Source organism: Berghia stephanieae, chromosome 4 (assembly GCF_034508935.2).
Source record: "Berghia stephanieae isolate SIO BIC M18660-M18661 chromosome 4, UCSD_Bste_1.3, whole genome shotgun sequence".
In the NCBI taxonomy this organism is placed as follows: Eukaryota; Metazoa; Mollusca; class Gastropoda; order Nudibranchia; family Aeolidiidae; genus Berghia; species Berghia stephanieae.
Window position 1 is genome coordinate 39773730 of NC_088363.1, and position 24000 is coordinate 39797729.

General features: G+C 37.4%; 1 protein-coding gene across 10 annotated transcripts in view; it reads right to left on the reverse strand.

The window, feature by feature from the left end:
• LOC144970546 (arylsulfatase B-like) overlaps window positions 1-24000 on the reverse strand; it is a 62869-nt gene that overhangs the window by 1133 nt on the left and 37736 nt on the right. For all 10 annotated transcript variants that reach the window (XM_078910304.1, XM_078910299.1, XM_078910303.1 and 7 more), the window contains exons 9-15: window positions 15914-15977; window positions 10942-11039; window positions 9248-9381; window positions 7154-7215; window positions 5123-5249; window positions 2159-2334; window positions 1-622 (exon numbers count right to left, since the gene is read on the reverse strand). The exon at window positions 1-622 is cut by the window's left edge and continues 1133 nt beyond it. In XM_078910304.1, the coding sequence (XP_078766430.1) occupies window positions 450-622; window positions 2159-2334; window positions 5123-5249; window positions 7154-7215; window positions 9248-9381; window positions 10942-11039; window positions 15914-15977 (834 nt within the window). In that variant the 3' untranslated portion in view covers window positions 1-449. The remainder of the gene's footprint in view (window positions 623-2158; window positions 2335-5122; window positions 5250-7153; window positions 7216-9247; window positions 9382-10941; window positions 11040-15913; window positions 15978-24000) is intronic.

Below are 24000 nucleotides of genomic sequence, written 5' to 3' on the forward strand. Positions count from 1 at the left end.
ATCTTCATAATAATATGTGAACGTGGACATTACACAGAAGAAGATGTAATTATCTTAGATTATTTGTTTTTCCTTCTTCTCCCGTAATAGGATTGACTGAACCATTGGTTCTCATTGGTTTTCAACACTTCGTCAAAAACATAGTATCACTTTTAAAAAATAGAAATATAATTCACCAGTCGTGACGTCATTTTCCCCTTAATGACGCAACGTAGCTGGTTTTAAACTATCGGAACAATGGCGGATGCCATTATCTCCATCACCGCCCTTATACAATACTTCTCCGACAAGAGGATTAATCTGATTATGTTTTGATTCTTATACATTCTGATCATATGACATGTGAAAAATTTCTAGCCAGCATAAAGCATAAAAAAGTACCGAATTACTTTGTTTAGAACCAAGCTGCTGGTTGCTGGGCGGATGTGACATCAGACTATTGAATCCTATTAACACCAGCCTGGTGACCAAACGCCGCCATAATTTTTGGGGTGAGATTTCATATCCGGCAATGGGAAGTAGGGAGTGATATATCGTTTCCGGTGTTCTTGTAACCTTGATTCAAGTTGCTTCACAATGGCTGGGTACTGGTCGTACAGATTCACGTGTTCGTAGGGGTCATCTAGGGAATAAAGGTGACATATCCTGTCAATCTGGTATTTTGTCAGAATAAACTACTCGAAGAATGTTTATTTATGCTTTTAAGGGTTTTACGGCGATTGCGACATATCAGCGCCAGTAAAAAGGAAGAAAATGGGCGGGATAGTAAAAAGTTCTAGAATTGCAATTAAATCACAAGAAAGCGTAATACAAAGGGGAATGGGTTGAAATAGGTAGGAATCAGATGTAGATTCTAAAAACATACTAACAGTGTACTTAGTTTGAGATCACCTGATAGTCTCATCCTGACACAAGCACAGGTCCTCATTAATAGGAACACCTTCCAATGTTTACAAATCATATGTATGTAAAACATTAAAACAATACAATGCAAAACAGAGAGATGATTTACAAGACAAAAAATATCATTTCACAAAACTCTCACTATACACTTGACTGTTTCCCTCCAAGCCAGGGCTAGGACAAAACCAAGTAATCTAAATCCAAGATAAAGTCAGAAAGCAGGTTGGAAAACAGATAATTTAGGGGCATAGAAGTCACAGTAAGTGTCTCCCTGCCCACTATGAGAGGTCGGAATACCACACCTTGAACTAGAAAAAAAATTGAGTTTAAAGCCATCACTACATAGACATCAATACAAAAATGTAGTATTACCTAACAGGTATCATATCGCGTGCTACATGTAAAGTGTTGCTGTTGGCTAGGGACACATTGTAAAGCTCTTTAACCCCTTTAGTCGATATTGCGCATCATTCATAAATGGTTGAGACTAACGACAAGTCTCTGTTCACTTTATTTAGGTGATCATTTTCTTGTAGTTTGAGGTAATTCGTCTGGAAATGTTAGGCTATAAGTTAGTGAAGGTTGCGTTAAGCTGCTGTTGAAATTGAGATGGTCTAAATAGGTGGCAAAGTCGAATAGAATTATAGAAAAAATGGATGCTAGAGGAGCTAAAATCTTGTAGGGAAGTGTCAGTGGTGAAGGCTGCGGTAATCTGCTCTTAAAATTGACATGTTCTAAGTAGGTGGCAAAGTCGAATAGATAATTGGAAATAAATGGATGCTAGAGGAGCTAAAATCTTTTAGGGAGGTGTCAGTGGTGATACCAACGGTAAGCTGCTCTTGAAATTGGAAGGTGGCAAAGTCGAATAGTTTATAAGAAAAAAAAAGTGTTGATGTTGGCCTGAGACCCCTTATAAAGCGCTTTGGGGACGTTTCGTGGATATTGCTCTATATAAAAGCTTACTTTTTTTCTTTCTATGACTTCCCCAGGGTTATGGATAGCGTTATACTGAATTGTTACTTTGGCTTTTCTCTCAGAACTTCTAACGTTGGATACAGCTATTCAACAAATTCACTTCCGCTTGCATTCAGATTTCCTTAAGTTTGATTAGGAACTCGAGAAAGGCTAATCTTTAGAGGCAATCTCTTTTAATTTTTTTTTCTGCTTGCTTGCCTCACCACCATGGATCTTACATGACTTTCCATATTTTTTATTCAGTATAAAATTCCTGTTTTCAACATTATCATTGCCTCACCTTTAAGATTAAATAAGAATTTGAATCTCTCATCCGGCTGTGACTCTCGCATCCACTTCATGGATTTTTCATCCTCTCTGCCGCTGATATGACCCCATCTGTCGTGATATTTTCCTGGCTCGTACCATTCTGGGAAAACGCCAGGAAAGCCGTCAATCAGCTTGTAGTCTCCGACACTAATCAAGAATAGAAATATGGGGGCGGGAGGGGGGGGGGGCGAGGTGAGGGGGGAGGGGGAATGCAGAAAATAAGGCAATTAGCATATGTTCATTTATATTCCCTGCACGTTATGTAAAATCAAGTATGCATTCCATAGAGTACACGTTTCCCGTTAAATAAGTTTTGTTTGTAAAAGGATTATGTAGGCAATATCTACACGACGTGCTCAAAACGCTTCAACACTTAAAATGTAGGACGAGACAAGGTGGCTCAAGGAGACGGTATTACAATTTTATTTTCGAAAAGACAACTCTGTTAAAGATCAAGTACTCATTTTACATTTGAGTACGGTGAGATCATGTGAGTAAAGAGCTTTTTCCAAGGACTCAGCTATGCCCCGCTCAACGCGAGACTCAACCCCAGAACTTTCCAATCCTAAGACGAGTACGTCAAAAAAACTAAACCAGATAATCGCACAAGAAGAATACAGAATAATGCTACTAAGTATGTTATAAATGATGAAAAAAATATTTTAAAAAATAAATTAATAAAAATAAAATTCCCTTTATTCATCCCATAGGGGGGATTTGTCTCTTAGGTCTATTCCAATGGAAGACTGGACATGCGTCAGCCGCTGTGCAGCGCCGCAAACTGAGCTAAGGCAAGGTGATTTGCTCAAGGCCGCAGCGGCGGGTAATCGAACTCGGTACCTTTACGGATACAAAGCAAAGACCGTACCGCTGAGCCACAGTGCCCCCTAAACATATTTATTACCCATTTCTACGGTTTCAACATGCTCAATGCTACTCGTATGCTATGTAAAATCAAGTTTCCATTCCATACAGTACAAGTTGCCCGTTAGGCAAGTTTTTAGTAACATGTTTACAATATTATGTGTGACTGTCTGCATCAAGGCATTCAGTCATAATTTCATATGAGTTTGGTTTTAAAAAAGATCTTTTCCTACTTTTTTGTTTACACTTGGCAATGATTAAAGTGTTTGTGATCATTGCGCTGTATGCAAACGACCAATGGCCATTTAAAAACTATTGATTTTGTTACAAGACATGGCTGTACCACTGATAACCAATGTCATAATTACTACTCGCCGATGTCTGGAGAGTCTCATTAAAAAGAGAAGATGGCAATGGTTGGGGCAGACCTAATGAAATACTGATAAGGAAGGCTTTTCAATGGATACCCCAATGAAAGAGGAAGCGGGGCCGTCCCAAGAAGACTTGGACAAGTACCGTAGAGAGGAACCTAAAACAGAGAGGTCTGTCCCGCAAGATAGTCTCAAGAATAGCTGCTGACGTCCCTTGCATCGCATCAAGTGCTAGCAGGCCCAGAGTGGATTGAATGAGTGAGTGAGTGATGTGTGATAAAATGGATAGTCACGTGAAAATATTTTCAGCTCAATAATGTTTTTTTTTGAAACAACAAAAATAGGGAAGTTATAGAGTGAAATATTCACTAAACGTGCTCAAAGCGCTTTACAAGGAATTCCCAGCCACAGCAACACTTAACATGAATAAGGGGGCATTTTTTTCTTCTACGAAACAACGCTGTTAACGGCCAGGTACTCATTTTACAACTGAGTACGGTGAAAGAATGTGAATTATAGAGCCTTTTCCAAGGACTCAACTATGCACCTCTCAGCTCGGGACCTTGAACTTTGTGAGCTGCACAATATAGTCTCAAGAGTTATCAACAACTCCAATGAGTTTGTTCTAGCATCCTTCACATATGACATTTGTTAGTTTAACCCTCTCCTTACCAGCCATTTTCAGAATTTTCCCTAAAACTTCACATCCACCCACCACAAAATCAGACATTTCTGACTCAAACAGAAAAGCAACAAGCACATTCTATACATAATATTGTTCGACAATATGAGCTCTATTACAGAATGTCAAATTTTTATAGCTATAGCAAAAAGAAATGAAATCTGGATGAGAAAAGTGACGGTTGCATCGTAACAAATGTGACGATTTTCCCATAGGTGGTAAGGAGAGGGTTAAGGGGTTTCTTTGTGTAATGGTAGTAACGTATGGCTACACCTCCAAATTCATATCGTCAACCCAGCTTCGGAAGTCTTCCTCCGCCCTAAGAAGTGTTTCATATACACCTGCAAGGTTAGTAACTGGACAGTGAAGGACGATGTGATCTCTGGTCTCTTGAGCTGCCTGACATTTCTGGCAGGCATCACTGTTCCCAAGTTTCCATCTGCACATTTTTGATGCAGTTCTACCATGTCCTGTTAAGAAGCAATTTGAGAAAACCCAGTAGTTTCTGGGGTTGTGGAATGCAGACATTCTTTTGGTGGGATCTTTTATGATATTCACTCCTCTTTGTGTGTAGGGGTGGGAGTGTGTATTGGGTGGGGGTGTTCTTTACTTGTCATTGTAACCTACTTAATTTCTTTTTCAATTAGATTCAGAAAAGTGAGTGGAGCAGGCACTTATGTTGTTAATAACAATAAATGAAGCAAGTAGGAAAGTGCCAGAAGACAACAGAGAATAAAAACTTCGCAGCAGTGATGGGACTCGAACTCGCGACCTTACTGGTACGAAAACTCCGCCTGGTCGGGGAGATCGTGACTCTACCGTATGAGCTATCCAAGACCCCCCAAAAAGTCGCTTCAAAGCTCAGTCTTACTTTTTTTTTAGGGTTGTGGATAGCTCATACGGTATGAGTCACGAATTCCCCGGTAAGGCGGAGTTGTCGTACCAGTAAGGTCGCGGGTCACAGCTGCGAAGTTTTTATTCTCTGTTGTCTTCTGGCAATTTCATTTAGATTACCTACCGGATAGCAGCCTTCCCTTGTGTTGGCCTGAAAGAGTCATCGATGTTATAGACGACTTCCTGTCTGTTTGAGGGCAATGTCTGGTGCACTATGGGCTTCCACTGGCTGACACCATCTTGGTCCTTTCCTGGTGAAACAGACGACGACGTAACAGTGTAGACTGGTTTTTAGGTTATTGATGCTATGCATTTAGATACAATACTCACGACATCCACCAGCCGGATATAACGTAACCTACACACACAAAACTGTGTGTAATTTTTGAATTTTATAGTCGGATTGATACAATTTTGTGAGAACAAATAATTGAAATTGCTTTCTAAAAACAATATTAAAAAAGCAGCGTGACGCGTCAATCCCCCCCTCCCTTGGCTAAGAAACTCGCAACATTGCCATCCGGAAGTATAACGGACCAAGACACCAAGACAGAAAACAATATGCAACCTTGAACGTATATAGATAGAACGAAGATGATGTTACTCATGTCTTTGTTATTGTTTTTTGCCATCCACGTTTATGAGTATTTCTCACTAAACTGTATGAACCAGACAACAAACGTTCAAGGTTACACATAGTTTTGCGTGTTGGTCCGTTATATTTCCGGATAGTGAGGCTATGAGCTCCTTAGCCAAGTGCATATAACTATCTATAATCTGGTTAAGGGCTGACCCACACCGGAGACTGACTCCGACGACTCGGTACTGCCGTCATCTGCCGTCTTCCGGATAAAGGCGTCGGGCACGGACAAAATACTAAGAATAAAGAGAAGAGACGCTAGACCCCTAGATAACACGGGAAGACCTACCCTTATCAAGCTCGACGTCGGGTGCTTGGAATGGGTAGTAGGTCTAGCGGCTTTTCTCTTTATTCTTAGTATTTAGTCCGTGCCCGACGTCTTCATCCGGAAGACGGCAGAGGACGGCAGTGCCAGGTACGCGGTGTCAGTCTCCGGTGTGGGTCAGCCCTAATACAGTTTAGTGAGAATTACTCATAAACATGGATGGCAAAAAACAATAACAAAGACCTGAGTGACGTCAACTTCGTTCAATAAATTAGTCTTACGCCGCTCTAACGGTAAAGGGCACCTTACCTATGGGTGAAATGCAACCAAGAAAAGTTAATGTAACGTATTATTATTATTATTATTATTATTATTATTATTATTATTATTATTATTATTATTATTATTATTATTATTAATATATATAATAATAATATAATAATAATATAATAATATATAATAATAATATATAATAATAATAATAATAATAATAATAATAATAATAAATATTTATTGTGCCAAAAAAGTGGCAATTTGTCATTTGGTTACACATTTATAACAATACAATATTGACATAAACACACTCACACAGATGCACACTAGTAACATCGTAGTCATCGAAAAAAAATGGATCATAGTGGTAGATAAAGATCGTTCTATCGTACTCTGGAAAAACAGATATTTAAAAATTTGGCCAGAAAACTCGTCCTTCAAATATCGATCGATTTAAATGAACCCCATCTTGGCAATAAACTCCCAAACCTGGGACTTCACAAACACTTTCCCCCAGATCTAACAGAACCAGCTACCCATTCACTGTCATGCTGCGTATACAGGGGGATGAGAAAAAATCTCGGTCCCTTCGCGTGTGAAGCGAGTGCCCTACCAACTGAGCTCTCGGGACCCCACGTGGTGTAAACGTTATAAAAAAAATAATTTAAAACAAAGAAACAACAACAAACAAACGAAAAACAAAAACATATAGATAGTATGCGCTAGGCTAAGAAGCTCACAACATTGCCATCCGGAAGTATAATGGACCAAGACACAGAACGATGTGCAACTTTAAACTGGTTAATACAGATAAACGTGGGTGGCAAAAAAAACAAACAACCAATAACAAAGGCCTGATTGACGTCATCTTCGTTCTATCTATATGCTTAAAATGATGAAGACGTTGATAAATCACTAGATATATTTAATTTTTCTTTTCCTTCGTTTGATCGTTTATCAATCTATAATAGTCTTACCATGATATTTGATTCCAGCTGCCTCCACGAGAGTGGGAAACCAATCTACGGCGTGCATTAGCCTATAGGGATAATATTTTTTAAAAATGTTAATAAATAATATATGAAAAAAATGAGAGTTTTTATATAGTGCAATATCCACTTGAAGTCTCAAAGCGCTTTATAGGGGGTCCCAGGCCAACAGCAACACTTAACATGTAGAACGAGACATGACATGAAGCCTTACATTTTTTTTCCGGACAGAACAGCGCTGTTAACGGCCAGGTACTCGTTTTACGCCTGAGTATAGTGAGAGAATGTGAGTGAAGGACTAAACTACGCGCCGAACGAGGCTTGAACCCAGGATCGGATCGGAACGTCCTGGGTTCGAGCCTCGCTCGGCGCATAGTTGAGTTCTTGAAAAAATATTTACTCACATTTCTCTCACTGTACTCAAGTGTAAATGAGCACCTGGCCCTTAACAATGGTGTCTCTGTCGGAAACAAATTGTCATATCGCCTAACAGGCTTCATGTCTTGTTCTACATATTAAGTGTTTCTGTTGGTCAGAGACCCTTTGTAAAGCGCTTTCGGCACGTTTAGTGGATATTGCGCTCAATCTAAGCTGAACTTTTATATATTATGTATGTGTGTTTGTTTGCGTGTGTGTGTGTGTGTGTGTGTGTGTGAGAGAGAGAGACAGAGAGGGGTATATATATATATATATATATATATATATATATATATAAAGAGAGAGAGAGATAGATAGAGAGAGAGAGAGAGAGAGAGAGAGAGAGAGAGAGAGAGAGAGAGAGAGAGAGAGAGAGAATGTGTGTGTGTGTGTGTGTGGCTGTGTGTGATTTGTATTGCACTATTTCATACTCATATTTTTTTTATAATACCTACATTTCTACCTACATCCAAAAAGTTTCATTTTTGAATAAGACAGAAAAGTGCTGACTTGACACTCTCTACTTTTCAGGTTCAAAATCCTTGGAAGTGTATAATATGTAACTAGCGCTTGGGAGGACGATTAATAAATAGGTTTCGTATGGAATCATAAGGTGACATGACTGTTTTAGTAGCAGGATGTATATGCAGATTCTTAGTATTACGATACGTAAAAGGGCGAGGATGGATGATCGTTCTTGAAGACCAGTATATATTATTATATATTATTATTATTATTATCTTTATTATTATTATTATTATTATTATTATTATTATTATTATTATTATTATTATTATATTATATTATATAATTATATATATTATGTTATTGATTATTATTATATTATTATTATTATTATTATTATTATTATTATTATTATTATTATTATTATTATTATATATAATATAATATTATATAATATATATATATATATAATAATATATAATATATAATAATAATAATAATAATATATAATAATAATAATAATAATCACATATTATTATTATATTATTATTATTATTATTATTATTATTATTATATTATTATTTATTATTATTATTATTATTATTATCATCATTATATATATCATATTATGTCAGTATTATTATCATCATTATCACTACTATTTTAATTACTTTTTTCCCCTGTTACAAGAGCTGTAACCTAACAATAATTGCCTCTTTGGACATCAAATATTATTATTATTATTATTATTATATTATTATATTAATTATTTATATTATTATTTATTATCATTATTATTATTATTATTATTATTATTATTATTATTATTATTATTATTATTATTATTATTATTATTATTATTATTTAGTCCCAAAATATGAAAAGAGTTGCTAAAATTCCCCACTCTTATTCATCATTGTGAATTTCAGTTGTTTAAAATACAGGCCCATGTACTGAGGCTACTGCCAGGGCTACCTCCTCTCTTCCAATACCGTTATCCTCCACTACCTCCGATCCACACCCAGTGCCAGTGCTCATTATTTATAAAATTCGTGTACTCTCGAAAAATAATTATAATGAAATATATATTAAATATAAATTATATATATATATATATATATATATATATATATATATATATATATATATATATATATATATAAATAAGGGCTAAAAAATCATCTATATCTTCGTTCTTACCCATCATAACGGATTCCAGTGGTCTTAAACATGGGTCCATGGACCAACGCGGCTGCTCGGGTACCACCCTCGAACACCGTGATCTTGCCACCCCTCAAGGGAAAGTTGTTCCCGTAAGTTGGCATGCCGCCATTCTGGGATAGAAAAGGCATAGATATTTTTATTTTGAAATACAATAATCTATTTATTCATCCAATAGGGAAAATTTGTCTCTAGGTTCTATTCCAAGGGAAGACTGGAATAACCCAGGCGTCAGCCGCAGTGCAGCGCCGCTAATTGAGCTAGGACGAGGTAGGTGACTTGCTCAAGGCCACACAGCTCAGCGGCGGGTGATCGAACTCGGTACCGCTGCGCCACGCTGCGCAAATGTTAAATAATCCCATTACATTTGCGAAGGTGACATGTTAAGCTAAGGGAGAAACAGGCATTATGACTGACCATTAGAAACCTCCCAAAAACTCTAGAAATATAGCGCATTATGTGCTCAGAGCGATTTACGAAGGCAACAGACAACCCGTACCATACAGGACGAGGCATTGCATCTATAAGGCACTAATACAGCTTTTATTCCACATAGACAAAGATGCTGTTACCTGCCGGACGCTAATATTACAACAACATTAAGTGAGACCGGCTTGTGGTATGTCACTCGCTTTCGGATCGGAAGGTCCTGGGTTCGAGCATCGCTCGGCGCATAGTTAAGTCCTTGAAAAAGGTTCTTTACTCACATTATATCACTGTATCCAGGTTTAAAATGAGTACCTCGCAGTTAACAGCGTTGTCTCTGTCGGAAAAAAATTTGTAATATCGCCTAACCGACGTCGTGTCTAGTTCTACTGTTACTGTTGGTCATGGACCCCTTGTGAAGCGCTTTGAGAACGTCTAGTGGATATTGCGCTATACACTGGCTCATTTTTTGTTTAAAGGCTCAATTTTAATTATTCTAAGTCATTCAGTCCTTCAGAGCCATAGGCTCACGGAGCCGGAGTTTATCCCGATTTCTATAGTGTGAAACGGACAACAGTAATTGCTTGCTATCCTTTAGATAAGACGCTAGTTGATCGCAAGTACTTTCTGGCATATTTAAAAGAGCCAGCTACCCATTCACTCCTGGGTAGACAGGGGAAATAAAAGAATTATAACGACTGCACCAGGGATCGATCTCGGTTCCTTTGCGTGTAAAGCGATGTCTCTACTATTATTCTAATTGTAAAAAGAAAATTAACTTTTTAAGGGTCCAATTCATCCCGATATAATATTGCTTTCAGACGGTGAATCAAATTTACAATTACCAACACCACCACCACAACAACAACAACAACAATTACAATAATAAAAACAGGGCAATCAACAACAGCAATAACAACACCACCAACAACAACAAAGACAAGAAAAACAAGAACAACAACATCAGAAATAACAACAGCATCACAACCACCAAAAACAAGAAAAACAACACCACCAACAACAAAAACAGGAAAAAACAAAAAGAAAAACAAGAAAAACACCAGCAATAGCAACACACCAGCAACAAAAACAAGAAAAGCAACAAGAACAACTACAACAGCAATAACACCAAGACCACCAGCAACAAAAACAAGAAAAACAATAACAGCAAAACAGCAACAGCAATAACAACAACAACAACAACAACAACAATAAGATTCCACAGTAAAAACATCCAATTCCCTTACGTCAGCAGAAAACACGATAAGAGTGTTGTCATCAATCCCTTTCATCTTGAGAGAATTGATTAAAACTCCCACAGAATCGTCCATTGCCGTCACCATAGCTGTGGAAAGAGACAATGAGTGGGAAAAGAAAGTACAAGGAAACTGTCGTAAACTGACATTATCAAATTAAGAAATTAAGGAGCAGGTACCGGTGTAAAAATAACTTGAGCTTTTATATAGCGCAATATCCACTAAACGTGCTCAAAGCGCTTTACAAGGGGTCCCTGGCTAACAGCAGCATTTAACATGTAGGACGGGACATGACGCCTTTTAGGCGATATAACAAATATTTTTTTCGGACAGAGACAACGCTGTTACCGACCAGGTACTCATTTTACACATGAGTACGGTGAGGGGATGTGAGTAAAGAGCCTCTTCTCAAGGACTCAACTATGCGCCGAGCTAGGCTCGAACCCAAGACCATCCGATCCGAAAGCGAGTGCCATACCACAAGACTACATAGCCGAACATTAGATAGATTTCACTTTATAGTGACTTTACTACTATAATATGCGATCATTATTCGTTTCACTTGAAAACATTCTTTTTTATTCAGACTGACTGTTACAAAACAAAGACTTGAAAGTAGACACTACTCTCTCTCTCTCTCTCTCTCTCTCTCTCTCTCTCTCTCTCTCACTCTCTCTCTCTCTCTTTCACTTTCACTTTCTCTGTCTCTCTCAATCTCTCTATCTGTAGTCAACTGACATTATCAAATTAAGAAATTAAGGAGCCGGCAACTGTGTAATATAAAGATCCGAAGATAAAGAACAGAAAAAGTGTGTATGAACGATGCTAGACAAGGCAAGAAAGGCAATAATAATAATAATAATAATAATAATAATAATAATAATAATAATAATAATAATAATAATAATAATAATAATAATAATAATAATAATAATAATAATAATAATAATAATAATAATAATGATGATGATGATGATAATAATAATAATAATAATAATAATAATAATAATAATAATAATAATAATAATAATAATAATAATAATAATAGTAATAAAATAATAATAATGACATTGGTGATGATGATGGTGATGACAATAATTATGATGATACTGATGCTGATGCTGATGATGACAATATGACAACAAAAATACAATGATAATAATAATTTCCGATGAAGTTTGGAAAAGTACAAGGTGAGATGTCACCAACATCCTTTACAGGCCGGATAACTCGAATTGATTTGACATTCTCATTGTTGTAATTGAAATACTCTCAAACCAACGAAAAATAAATGTTCTCCATTATAGCGATGTCAAATCAAGCCCATAATTCTTTGTTTTTGTTTTTAAGGGGTTTACAGCGCTTGCTAATTTTCCTTTCTGGTACAGACTTCTTACATTCCATGTTGCTGTTCGTAATGTTTGGTGGTGCACAGTAGCTGGATGACGGTCGAGAGTCACCTGTTCACCTGCATGACTATCTCTACCGGACGAGGCTGTAATCGAGTTGCTCGAAAAACATCCATTGACGTCGTTGACTAGATTCGCTTGGACGGACATCATGACGATCTTGGGATGATACGTCAGTGGTTTCCCGTTGCCTTCTGACGGATTTTTATCTGGTTTACTCCATAGCCTTTTGACCTCCCGGTCATAACCCACAAGGCAGTGGGAGCATTTGGCAGGTTTTAAGGATGGAAGTTAGATGGAAAGGAGCAGGAGAACTTAATTATGATGACTGTAAAATAATATACTCAGGAGGAGGAGAACACCAAAGGGGAGTTGGAATTATACTAGATAATAAAACGGCGCGAGCAGTCAAAGGATTCTGGCCCATATCAGACAGAGTAATGGCAATCAAACTACAAGCAAAACCTTTTGATTTTGATATTTTACAAATATACGCCCCAACCACCAGTCACGATGATGAAGAAGTGGAAAATTTCTATCAACAAATAGATAAAGCAATGCATCAGTTTAAGTCTTCAGACATAAAACTCATCATGGGCGATTTTAATGCCAAGGTGGGCCGAGAAAGAATAGAAGATATTGTGGGCCCACATGGTCTGGGAGACAAAAATGACAGAGGTGATCGTCTTATTCAATGGTGCCGTCAACATGATCTGACAATCACAAATACTTGGTCAACAAACCACAATAGAAGGAAGTGGACATGGAAAAGTCCTGGAGATGGAGTGAGAAACCAAATAGATTACATACTCATCAGCAAACGTTTCCGAAACTCGGTTTTGTATGCCAAATCTATGCCGGGGGCTGACTGTAACAGCGATCATATACCTGTGCTATGCCCCATACGAGTTAAATTGAAAATCTGCAAAAGAGCAAAGGCTAAACCTAAATACCAACTAGACATTCTCCGGGAGGAACAGAAGATACAAGAAAAATTTGAACTATCAGTAAGAAACAAGTTTGAAGTGCTTGGAGAACTAACAGATATAGAAGAGAAATATGAGCAGTTTAAAGACAGTGTTGCTGCATCATTAGAAGAAAATGTTCCAACCACACTTAAGTTGCAGAAGAAGAAATGGATTACTCCAGAGATATTAGAACTAATGAATGAGAGAAGAAAGGCCAAAAATCAGGAAGAAAAATACAAGACTCTGAACAGGCAGATAAAAAGAAAATGCAACGAAGCTAAAGAAGACTGGATAAATGAACAATGTCACTATATAATGTCCTGCAAAGAAAAAAATGGCAAATTCTTCCATCAGAAAATCAAAGAAGTGACAAACAAAACTAAATCAGGTGCTAAAAGTGGATGCATCAAAGACAAGCGTGGAAACACCATCATGGACAAAGACTGCATTCTAAACAGATGGTCAGAATATATTGAAGAACTTTTTTTTTGATAATCGAGGAGAAATGCCTATGATAAAAGAACTGGAAGGGCCTTCTATAATGAAAGATGAAGTTAGGAACGTCATGAAAAGCATGAAAAATGGAAAAGCTGCAGGACCTGATGCCATAACAATTGAAGCCTTGACTGGCCTGGGTGAATGGGGGATTGAATTCATCACAAACCTTCTAAATCAAGTGTATGACACAGGAAAAATGCCAACTGATATGAAACGATCCATTTTTATAGCACTACCAAAAAAGCCAGGGGCAGTTGATTGTGAACAACACAGAACTATTAGCCTAATGAGCCACCTCACAAAAATTCTTTTGAAGATAATTTTACTAAGAATAAGAAATAAAATACGACCTGAAATTGGGGAGATGCAATTTGGTTTTGTTGAGGACAAGGGTACCAGAAATGGAATATTCACATTATCAATGCTGATGGAAAGATGTATTGAAGTAAATAAAGATCTGTATATGTGTTTCATCGACTATTCAAAAGCCTTTGATAAAGTACAACACGAAAAACTATTCAAAATTCTATCATCCTTGGACATTGATGGTAAAGATTTAAGAATATTACGGAATTTGTACTGGGAACAAGAAGCAGCAATGCGTGTTGACAACGAACTAAGCAGTTTTACACCTATTAGAAGAGGAGTTAGGCAGGGGTGTGTTTTGTCTCCAGATTTATTCAACCTCTATAGTGAAATGATATTAAGAGATATCGAACATAAGAAGGGGGTGTGTATTGGAGGAAAGAATGTAACAAATCTGAGGTATGCAGATGATACGGTTCTACTGGCAGAATCTGAACATGAACTACAAGAATTACTGGATGTTGTAGTCAGGAGTAGTGAAAATATGGGACTGGAACTGAATATATCTAAAACAGAATGTATGACGGTATCTAAAAATAATAACCCACCAGCCTGTGTAATAACAAGCAGAGGACAAACAATACAACAAGTTGAATGTTTCAAATATTTAGGCTTCAATGTAACATCCAATGGAAAATCAGATTGTGAAATAAAGAAAAGAATAGGTATGGCGAAGAATGCATTCAACCAGCTGCATACAGTTATGAAAAACAGGAATATTAGCATGAAAACAAAAATCAAAGTCCTGGATTGCTATGTACTGTCTGTGCTGCTATATGGTTGTGAGAGCTGGACCATAAACAAGACCATGGTTAAAAGACTGGAGGCAGTGGAAATGTGGTTTTACAGAAGAATGATGAGGGTGTCATGGATGGAAAGGAAAAGAAATGAAGAAATTTTAGAAATGGCAAACAGAAAAAGATCACTGATAACAAAAATCATCAAACGCCAAATGGAATTTTTAGGACACATTATCCGCCACCCTGGTTTGGAAATACTCGCCTTGACTGGAAAGATGAATGGAAAAAGAATAAGAGGAAGACAAAGAATAACGTATTTGAAAGGGATAAGAACTTGGACAGATGAAGCTGAGAAAGGTGGCGCTGCTTTAATAGAATTGGCAAGAGATAGATCAGCTTGGCGGAAGATGACCTCCGACGTCTGCTTCAGATATGGAACTACATGAGATGAGACAGCGCTTGCACCACATTTAGGTTATATCAGCGCCAGTAAAAAGGAAGAAAATGGGATAGTGAAAAGTTCTAGAATTACAATTAAAGCACCCTAGAAAAAGTAAGACATAGGGGAACTGGGAACAAATTGGGATCAGATGTAGATTCCAAGAGCATACCACCAATGTACTTAGTTTCAGATCACCTATAAGTCTTATCCGGACACAAACACAAGTTCCAACAAAGAGGAATACACTCAAATGCTTACATTATATATTCAAAATAACAAATATAATAATACATAATTTACAAGGAAAAAAATATCATCTCCCAAAACAATAACTATGCATTTGACTGTTTCCGTCCCAGCCAGGACTCCGGCCAGGACCAGGACAAAACCAAGTAATCTCATTCCAAGACAAAGACAGAAAGCAAGTTGGAAAACAGATATAAGGGAATAAAAGACACAGTATGTACCCCCCTGACCACTAAGCCCATAATTAAATTGTGGTTCGGTTATGAGACCTGTAAATATAGTCACGTTGCTCACCACTGAGTGCACGTCGATTTGGGTCCGTGACGTCGGGATACATGTCCAGATATTTCTGTGGTGCCTATTTAAGGATAAAACATAATATTAATTTACGACAATGGTCATCAGAAGAAAGGCATTTAATTCTTTCCTTACGGATCAGTTTTAGTATTTTAGCTTGAGTGCGGCTATGTGGTCTAGTGGTATGACACTCGCTTTCGGATTGGAAGGTCCTGGGTTCGAGCTTCGCGCTCGGCGCATAGTTGAGTCCTTGGAAAAGGCTCTTTACTCACTTTCTATCACCGTACTCAGGTGTAAAATGAGTACCTGGCCGTTAACAGCGTTGTCTTTGTCCGAAAAAATTGTAATATCGCCTAACACGCGGCATGTCCCGTCCTACAGGTTAAATGTTGCTGTTGACCAGGGGCCCCTTGTAAAGCGCTTTGAGCACATTTAGTGGATATTGCGGTACATAAAGCTCAATAATAAAGAAAAAGAAAGGTTTATAATTCTTTCCTGATCCGTATTTTCCCCAATATCAAATTAAGAAATTAGGGGGAAGGCACCGGTGTAAATAAATAAAGAACTGATGCATGCGAGGGTTCTCAGCGTAAAACAGTAAAACGCATACTTTGGTGAAGAATATAGGAATAAAAATTGTCCCAACTCTGGGGAGCCTCTGTGGTGTAACGGTTGCACGTATGACCGATAATCAGAAGGTCTGAGGTTCAATCCCCAGTCAAGTTCAACAGATTTTTGGGGATGGCTTTTTGCTTGTATTTGTTTTTCTTGCTTTGTCTGGCACCGTTCAAAGAAACGTGTTCAGTTCAGTATTATCCCAAAATGGCAGGTTAACCCAGAAGAAAAATTGATTTTTTAAAAGCGCAAACAAGCTCTCTGCAAAACAACTTTATGTTCTTATTACTAATTAAACAAAGATCATTCTTCAATGTTTGTAATGTACAAATTAAATTTGAATAAGAAAAATGTATATTGTGTCGTAACAAATGTGACGATTTTGCTGCAGGTGGTAAGGAGGAGGAGGAGAGAGAGGGAGGGGGGGGGGGGGGGAGGTAAAGCTTCTTAGACTGTCAATTTTTTGAATTCATGTGTTGATGCACCTGTAAAGCGCTCAGCCAGAGCTCTTTTTCGTGATATGGTAGAGCGCTAAACAAATGCCATGTATTATTATTATTATTATTATTATTATTATTATTATTATTATTATTATTATTATTGTTATTATTATTATTATTATTATTATTATTATTATTATTATTATTATTATTATTATTATTATTATTATTATTAGCATAATGGATCCATTGCCTAACAATGGCCGAGATCGGGCACGAATTAATACATTTAGAATTGAAACGAGGGGGTTGGGAGGGGGTAACTTTCAAAACTTGCTCAGTCTCTTTTTAAAAAAAAATATTCTCAATAGGATTCAATAGTCTGATGTCACGCCGCCCGGCAACGGCGGCCATCTTGGTTCTAAACAAAAAAAATCATTACTTTTTATTTTTCATGCTGGCTAGAACTTTTCATATACCTTGTGATCAGAATGTGTAAAAGTCAAAACATGATCAAATGTATGTGTTTTTTTTTTCCTCTGGCTACCCTTTATGCTCGCCGGAGAAATATTTCATACGGGCGTTGTTCCGATGGTTTAGAGCCAGTGTTACTAAGTTACCATGCGTCATTAGGAAGGAAGTGACGTTATGACTGTTGAAGAGTATTGACTTCTGGCACTTTTCTATACATTTCATTTTCTGTTATTATCAACATAAGTGCCTGCTCCATTCGCTTTTCTGAATTAATATTCACCCCTAATTCCGAAACCTACTCAATGTCTCAATCGTCTCTATGTTATAATATGTTTCGTGTTGAAAATAGAGCTTAGTATCACTGCTGGCTTGAAAACAAACTTCGCGGAGTTTGTGTGTGTTGTGTGTGTGTGTGTGTGTGTGTGTGTGTGTGTATGTATGCTGAACCCATGACCTCAAGAAGTCGGGGAGGTACCCTGGATAGACACCACGTTTGAAACCACTTTTTTTTTTTGTAGTGGTACATGGCGTCGACTGCATAGCGTCCCTCTCACGGCCCGGCGGAGTTGTCGTATCAGTAAGGTTGTGGGTCGAACCGTGGCCTTCGTAAAGTTATGGCCTGACAGTGACCAAAAAAATAACGTCAAAATGCCAGTCTTTTGCCACAAAATAAAATAAATCGTGAGTTGTATTCAATATTTCAACCAATGAAATGACTTGTTTCCATGAGCTCTACTAAAGACAACTCACAAGGCGGTGCAAAAACCAAATAATGACGTCAAACTGCCAGTCCTTTTGGATTTCAGGCTATAACATAACGATGGCTGCGGTCGAGCCCCCATCGTCGCGAAAAAATGTTTTATTCTCTATTGTCTTCTGGGGTCTGATTCATGGAGCGGGACTACGACAATAGTCCTAGACTAAATCCGTTGTCTCAGACTAAAAGGCGTTGTAAGATATTCATGAAGCCGGGCTACGCGAAGTCTTAGACTAAACGAGGGACTAAACGGGTGAAATTTACACCCGCGATTTAGCAGGCGTAAATATCGTAGTCTGGGACTAAATTTCAAAATCATAATATGTGCTCTACGCTGGGGGAAGTAATTGTACAGCGAGTAGAACAAGGATACCCGACAGTTTTTGATTTTATATTTATTTATTTATCTATTTTTTTTTTTTTTGGTATTGTTTAAATTCTTTTCTTTACTTTTCTCGAAGATTCGACAATCGCACATACACTCCTTATCTTGCCCATTCAAAACACTCTACAGGGACTCCTCCTTCCCCCCCTCCCCCCCAACACACAGTTTCATAGTAACTTCCTCCTCCTCCTCCTCCTCCTCCTACTACTACTACTACTACTACTACTACTACTACTACTACTACTACTACTACTACTACTACTACTAATACTACTCCTACTACTACTCCTACTACTACTACTACTACTACTACTACTACTGCTGCTGCTGCTGCTACTTTCACTATTATCATTACTCCTACTACTACTACAACTACTACTACCACTACTACTACTTCTACTACTACTTCTACTACTACTACTACTACTACTACTACTACTACTACTACTACTACTGCTACTACTACAACTTCTACAACAACAACAACAACAACTACTACTACTACTACTACTACTACTACTTCTAGTACTACTACTACTATTACTACTACTACTACTATTACTACTACTACTACTACTACTACTACTACGATTACAACTACTACCATTACTACTACTACTACTACTACTACTACTACTACTACTACTACTACTACTACTACTACTATTACATTTCTTTTATGTCTTTTATCGTCCATTATTTTCTGGAAATTTCACGTCTCTCACTGGCCTTATCATTTCTATCACACCGCGCTAACGATTCGTTCACACTCCAACCATCGTTGAGTACAGACGATCCAATTTGTACTGCATTTCATCTTATTTGTTTTCAACGTTTATTTGTTTATTGTTGTGCCGACGAAGGGTTTGTACCCGAAACGCCCATTGTATTGTTTCCACCGATTCCTCTCCATCATCACTCTTTCGTTAGTATTTTCGGGACCCCATGCTTCAGGCAGCGCCCACCGCTCTCTATTTAGAACAATGCTACACCGTGGATAAGAATCATTTAAGTGCCATCGTTATTTATATTTACTAAAAACATTACACACACACACATTCTCAAACAATTTTTACACCCCTAAACTTGTCTCACACTATTTTTATTTGTGGGGAAAAAAGTCTCAGACTTTGCTATAGTCTGAGACTACCCTAGTCCCGCTCCATGAATCAGACCCCTGGGGTCTGATTCATGGAGCGGGACTACGACGATAGTCCTAGACTAAATCCGTTGTCTCAGACTAAAAGGCGTTGTAAGATATTCATGAAGCCGGACTACGCCAAGTCTTAGACTAAACGAGGGACTAAACGGGTGAAATTTACACCAGCTATTTAGCAGGTGTAAATATCGTAGTCTGAGACTAAATTTCAAAATCATAATATGTCCTCTACGCTGGGGGAAGTAATTGTACAGCGATTAGAACAAGAATACCCGACAGTTTTTGAATTTACATTTATTTTTATTTATTTATTTATTTATTTTTTGGTTTTGTTTATTTTATTTTATTTACTTTTCTCGAAGATTCGACAATCGCACATACCCTCCTCATCTTGCCCATTCAAAACACTCTGCAGGGACTCCTTCTCCCCCCCCCCCCAACACACAGTTTCATAGTAACTTCCTCCTCCTCCTCCTCCTCCTACTACTACTAATACTACTACTCCTACTATTACTACTACTACTACTACTACTACTACTACTACTACTACTACTACTACTACTACTACTACTACTACTACTTCTAGTACTACTACTACTACTACTACTGCTACTACTACTACTACTACTACTACTACTGTTGCTGCTGCTACTTTCACTATTATCATTACTCCTACTACTACTACTACAACTACTACTACTACTACTACTACTACTACTACTACTACTATTACATTTCTTTTATGTCTTTTATCGTCCATTATTTTCTAGAAATTTCACGTCTCTCACTGGCCTTATCATTTCTATCACACCGCGCTAACGATTCGTTCACACAACCATCGTTGAGTACAGACGATGCAATTTATACTGCATTTTATCTTATTTGTTTTCAACGTTTATTTGTTTATTGTTGTGCCGACGAAGGGTTTGTACCCGAAACGTCCATTGTCTGTATTGTTTCCACCGATTCCTCTCCATCATCACTCTTTCGTTAGTATTTTCGGGACCCCATGCTTCAGGCAGCGCCCACCGCTCTCTACTTAGAACAATGCTACACCGTGGATAAGAATCATTTAAGTGCCATCGTTATTTATATTTACTAAAAACATTACACACACACACACATTCTCAAACAATTTTTACACCCCTAAACTTGTCTCACACTATTTTTATTTGTGGGGAAAAAACAACACAAAACAAAAAAAAAACGATCAAAACAAACACGAAGAAGAAATAGAAATGATTTCTGTGCCACTTCGTATGACGCATGCGCAGCTGGAAAAGTAACACATTTCTATGACGTGTTGTGGTACGTTTCCGAGGAATCCCCAGTTAAAAATAGATTGACCTCTGTAGTCTGAGACTTCGCAAGCGTAGTCAGAGACTTGATAGTCAGGGACGAAGTCTGACTCCATGAATAGCTTACTTTCCGTATTCTCTGACTTCCCAAAGTCTTAGACTACAAAGTAGTACCATAGACTACCATAGTCCAGCTCCATGTATCAGACCCCAGGGGTCTGATACATGGAGCGGGACTATGGTATTCTCAGACTATAGCAAAGTCTGAGACTTTGTAGTCTAAGACTTTGGGAAGTCAGAGACTACGGAAAGTAAGCTATTCATGGAGTCAGACTTCGTCCCTGACTATCAAGTCTCTGACTACGCTTGCGAAGTCTCAGACTACAGAGGTCAATCTATTTTTAACTGGGGATTCCTCGGAAACGTACAACAACACGTCATAGAAATGTGTTACTTTTCCAGCTGCGCATGCGTCATACGAAGTGGCACAGAAATCATATCTATTTCTTCTTCGTGTTTGTTTTGATCGTTTTTTTTTTGTTTGTTTTGTTGTTGTTTTTTCCCCACAAATAAAAATAGTGTGAGACAAGTTTAGGGGTGTAAAAATTGTTTGAGAATGTGTGTGTGTGTGTGTGTAATGTTTTTATTAAATATAAATAACGATGGCACTTAAATGATTCTTATCCACGGTGTAGCATTGTTCTAAGTAGAGAGCGGTGGGCGCTGCCTGAAGCATGGGGTCCCGAAAATACTAACGAAAGAGTGATGATGGAGAGGCATCGGTGGAAACAATACAGACAATGGCGTTTCGGGTACAAACCCTTCGTCGGCACAACAATAAACAAATAAACGTTGAAAACAAATAAGATGAAATGCAGTATAAATTGCATCGTCTGTACTCAACGATGGTTGGAGTGTGAACGAATCGTTAGCGCGGTGTGATAGAAATGATAAGGCCAGTGAGAGACGTGAAATTTCTAGAAAATAATGGACGATAAAAGACATAAAAGAAATGTAATAGTAGTAGTAGTAGTAGTAGTAGTAGTAGTAGTAGTAGTTGTAATAGTAGTATTAGTAGTAGTAGTAGTAGTAGTAGTAGTAGTAGTAGTAGTAGTAGTAGTAGTAGAAGAAGAAGTAGTAGTAGTGGTAGTAGTAGTTGTAGTAGTAGTAGGAGTAATGATAATAGTGAAAGTAGCAGCAGCAACAGTAGTAGTAGTAGTAGTAGTAGGAGGAGGAGGAGGAGGAAGTTACTATGAAACTGTGTGTTGGGGGGGGGGGGGGGAGGAGGAGGAGTCCCTGCAGAGTGTTTTGAATGGGCAAAATGAGGAGTGTATGTGCGATTGTCGAATCTTCGAGAAAAGTAAAGAAAAGAAAATAAACAAAACCAAAAAATAAATAAATAAATAAATAAAGAAAGAAAGAAAAATAAATATAAAATCAAAAACTGTCGGATACTCTTGTTCTAATCGCTGTACAATTACTTCCCCCAGCGTAGAGGACATATTATGATTTTGAAATTTAGTCTCAGACTACGATATTTACACCTGCTAAATCGCGGGTGTAAATTTCACCCGTTTAGTCCCTCGTTTAGTCTAAGACTTGGCGTAGTCCGGCTTCATGAATATCTTACAACGCCTTTTAGTCTGAGACAACGGATTTAGTCTAGGACTATCGTCGTAGTCCCGCTCCATGAATCAGACCCCTGGCTTTTTTCTACTCACTTCATTTTCTGTTTTGTCTCTTTACATCATCAGAGAAAATCGCTTTTTGGTCATAGTTTTAGTTACTTGAAGAGAAAAATTACGTATTGTTTTATTTTAATTTTAGAACGATTCATAGTGTTTCGGAAGCTTTTCCCTGGTGATTCCAAATGTGTCTAAAGAAAGATTGAAATAAAGCATTAACTTATTGTCTATGCATGTTTTGAATGCCACCTCCAACATTGATCGTATAAATGAATTCTCAGTTGTTCTTTCCTTTTTGTTTGGTCTTTTTTGGGAGGATGTATTTGGGGGGGGGGGGGGGGGTATGCTTTTTAGTGTTTGTTTTAGTATTGTTTTTAAAAAATATTTTGTGAGTTGTTTATTACGCATTTGATGTTTTGTTTTGATCTATTTTTATTTTATTTTTGTTGGTTTTTTTTCTTGTTTTTTAAAATGTAAGAATACAGCATTCTTTCACTGGTTTCGATCTATTAAATGAGGTATTTTTATCTTGGTAAATAATTCACGAGCTAATCTCGACATGCCGGCTAATTTTTGTTGTTGTTGTGTGCACTCTTCTTTCAAGTTTTGATATTCTTGTTTTAGAAAAGGGTATTAGCGGTGTAAATCAAAGAAGGGACAATGAAATTGAACGTAGCCTGTTTATTAATTGTAAATATGTTCAAGCCATATTTGAGTGAGATTGTTTTAGGATAGAATGACGTGTTATTAGGAATAATAATGATAAGCTCAATCTTTGACCAATAAAGAACAACTTTAATTTAAATAAAGTATTTTTCTTTCTCAAGCCTTCCTATTACATAGCATTCCTTTATAATGATGATGATGATAATAATAATAATAATAATAATAATAATAATAATAATAATAATAATAATAATAATAATAATAATAATAATAATAATATGCTGAAAACTTATATAGCGCTATAACTCCGAGACGCCAGACTCTAAGCGCTTAAATTACAAATTACTTTGGCTGACACATACTCATTCACACACACAAGCATACACACACACACACACACACACACACACACACACACACACACACACAACTCCCAATAGAAACCAGACAGACATATCTTGCTTCTCATAACATCTACTAAAGACGAAACAGATATGTTTTAAGCGAACGTTTAAAAATAGACAAAGATTCTTTTTCACGAATGCTCTGTGGTAAGACGTTCCAAACAGAGGGTCCGAAATGAGAAAAGGATCTCATTCCAGCAT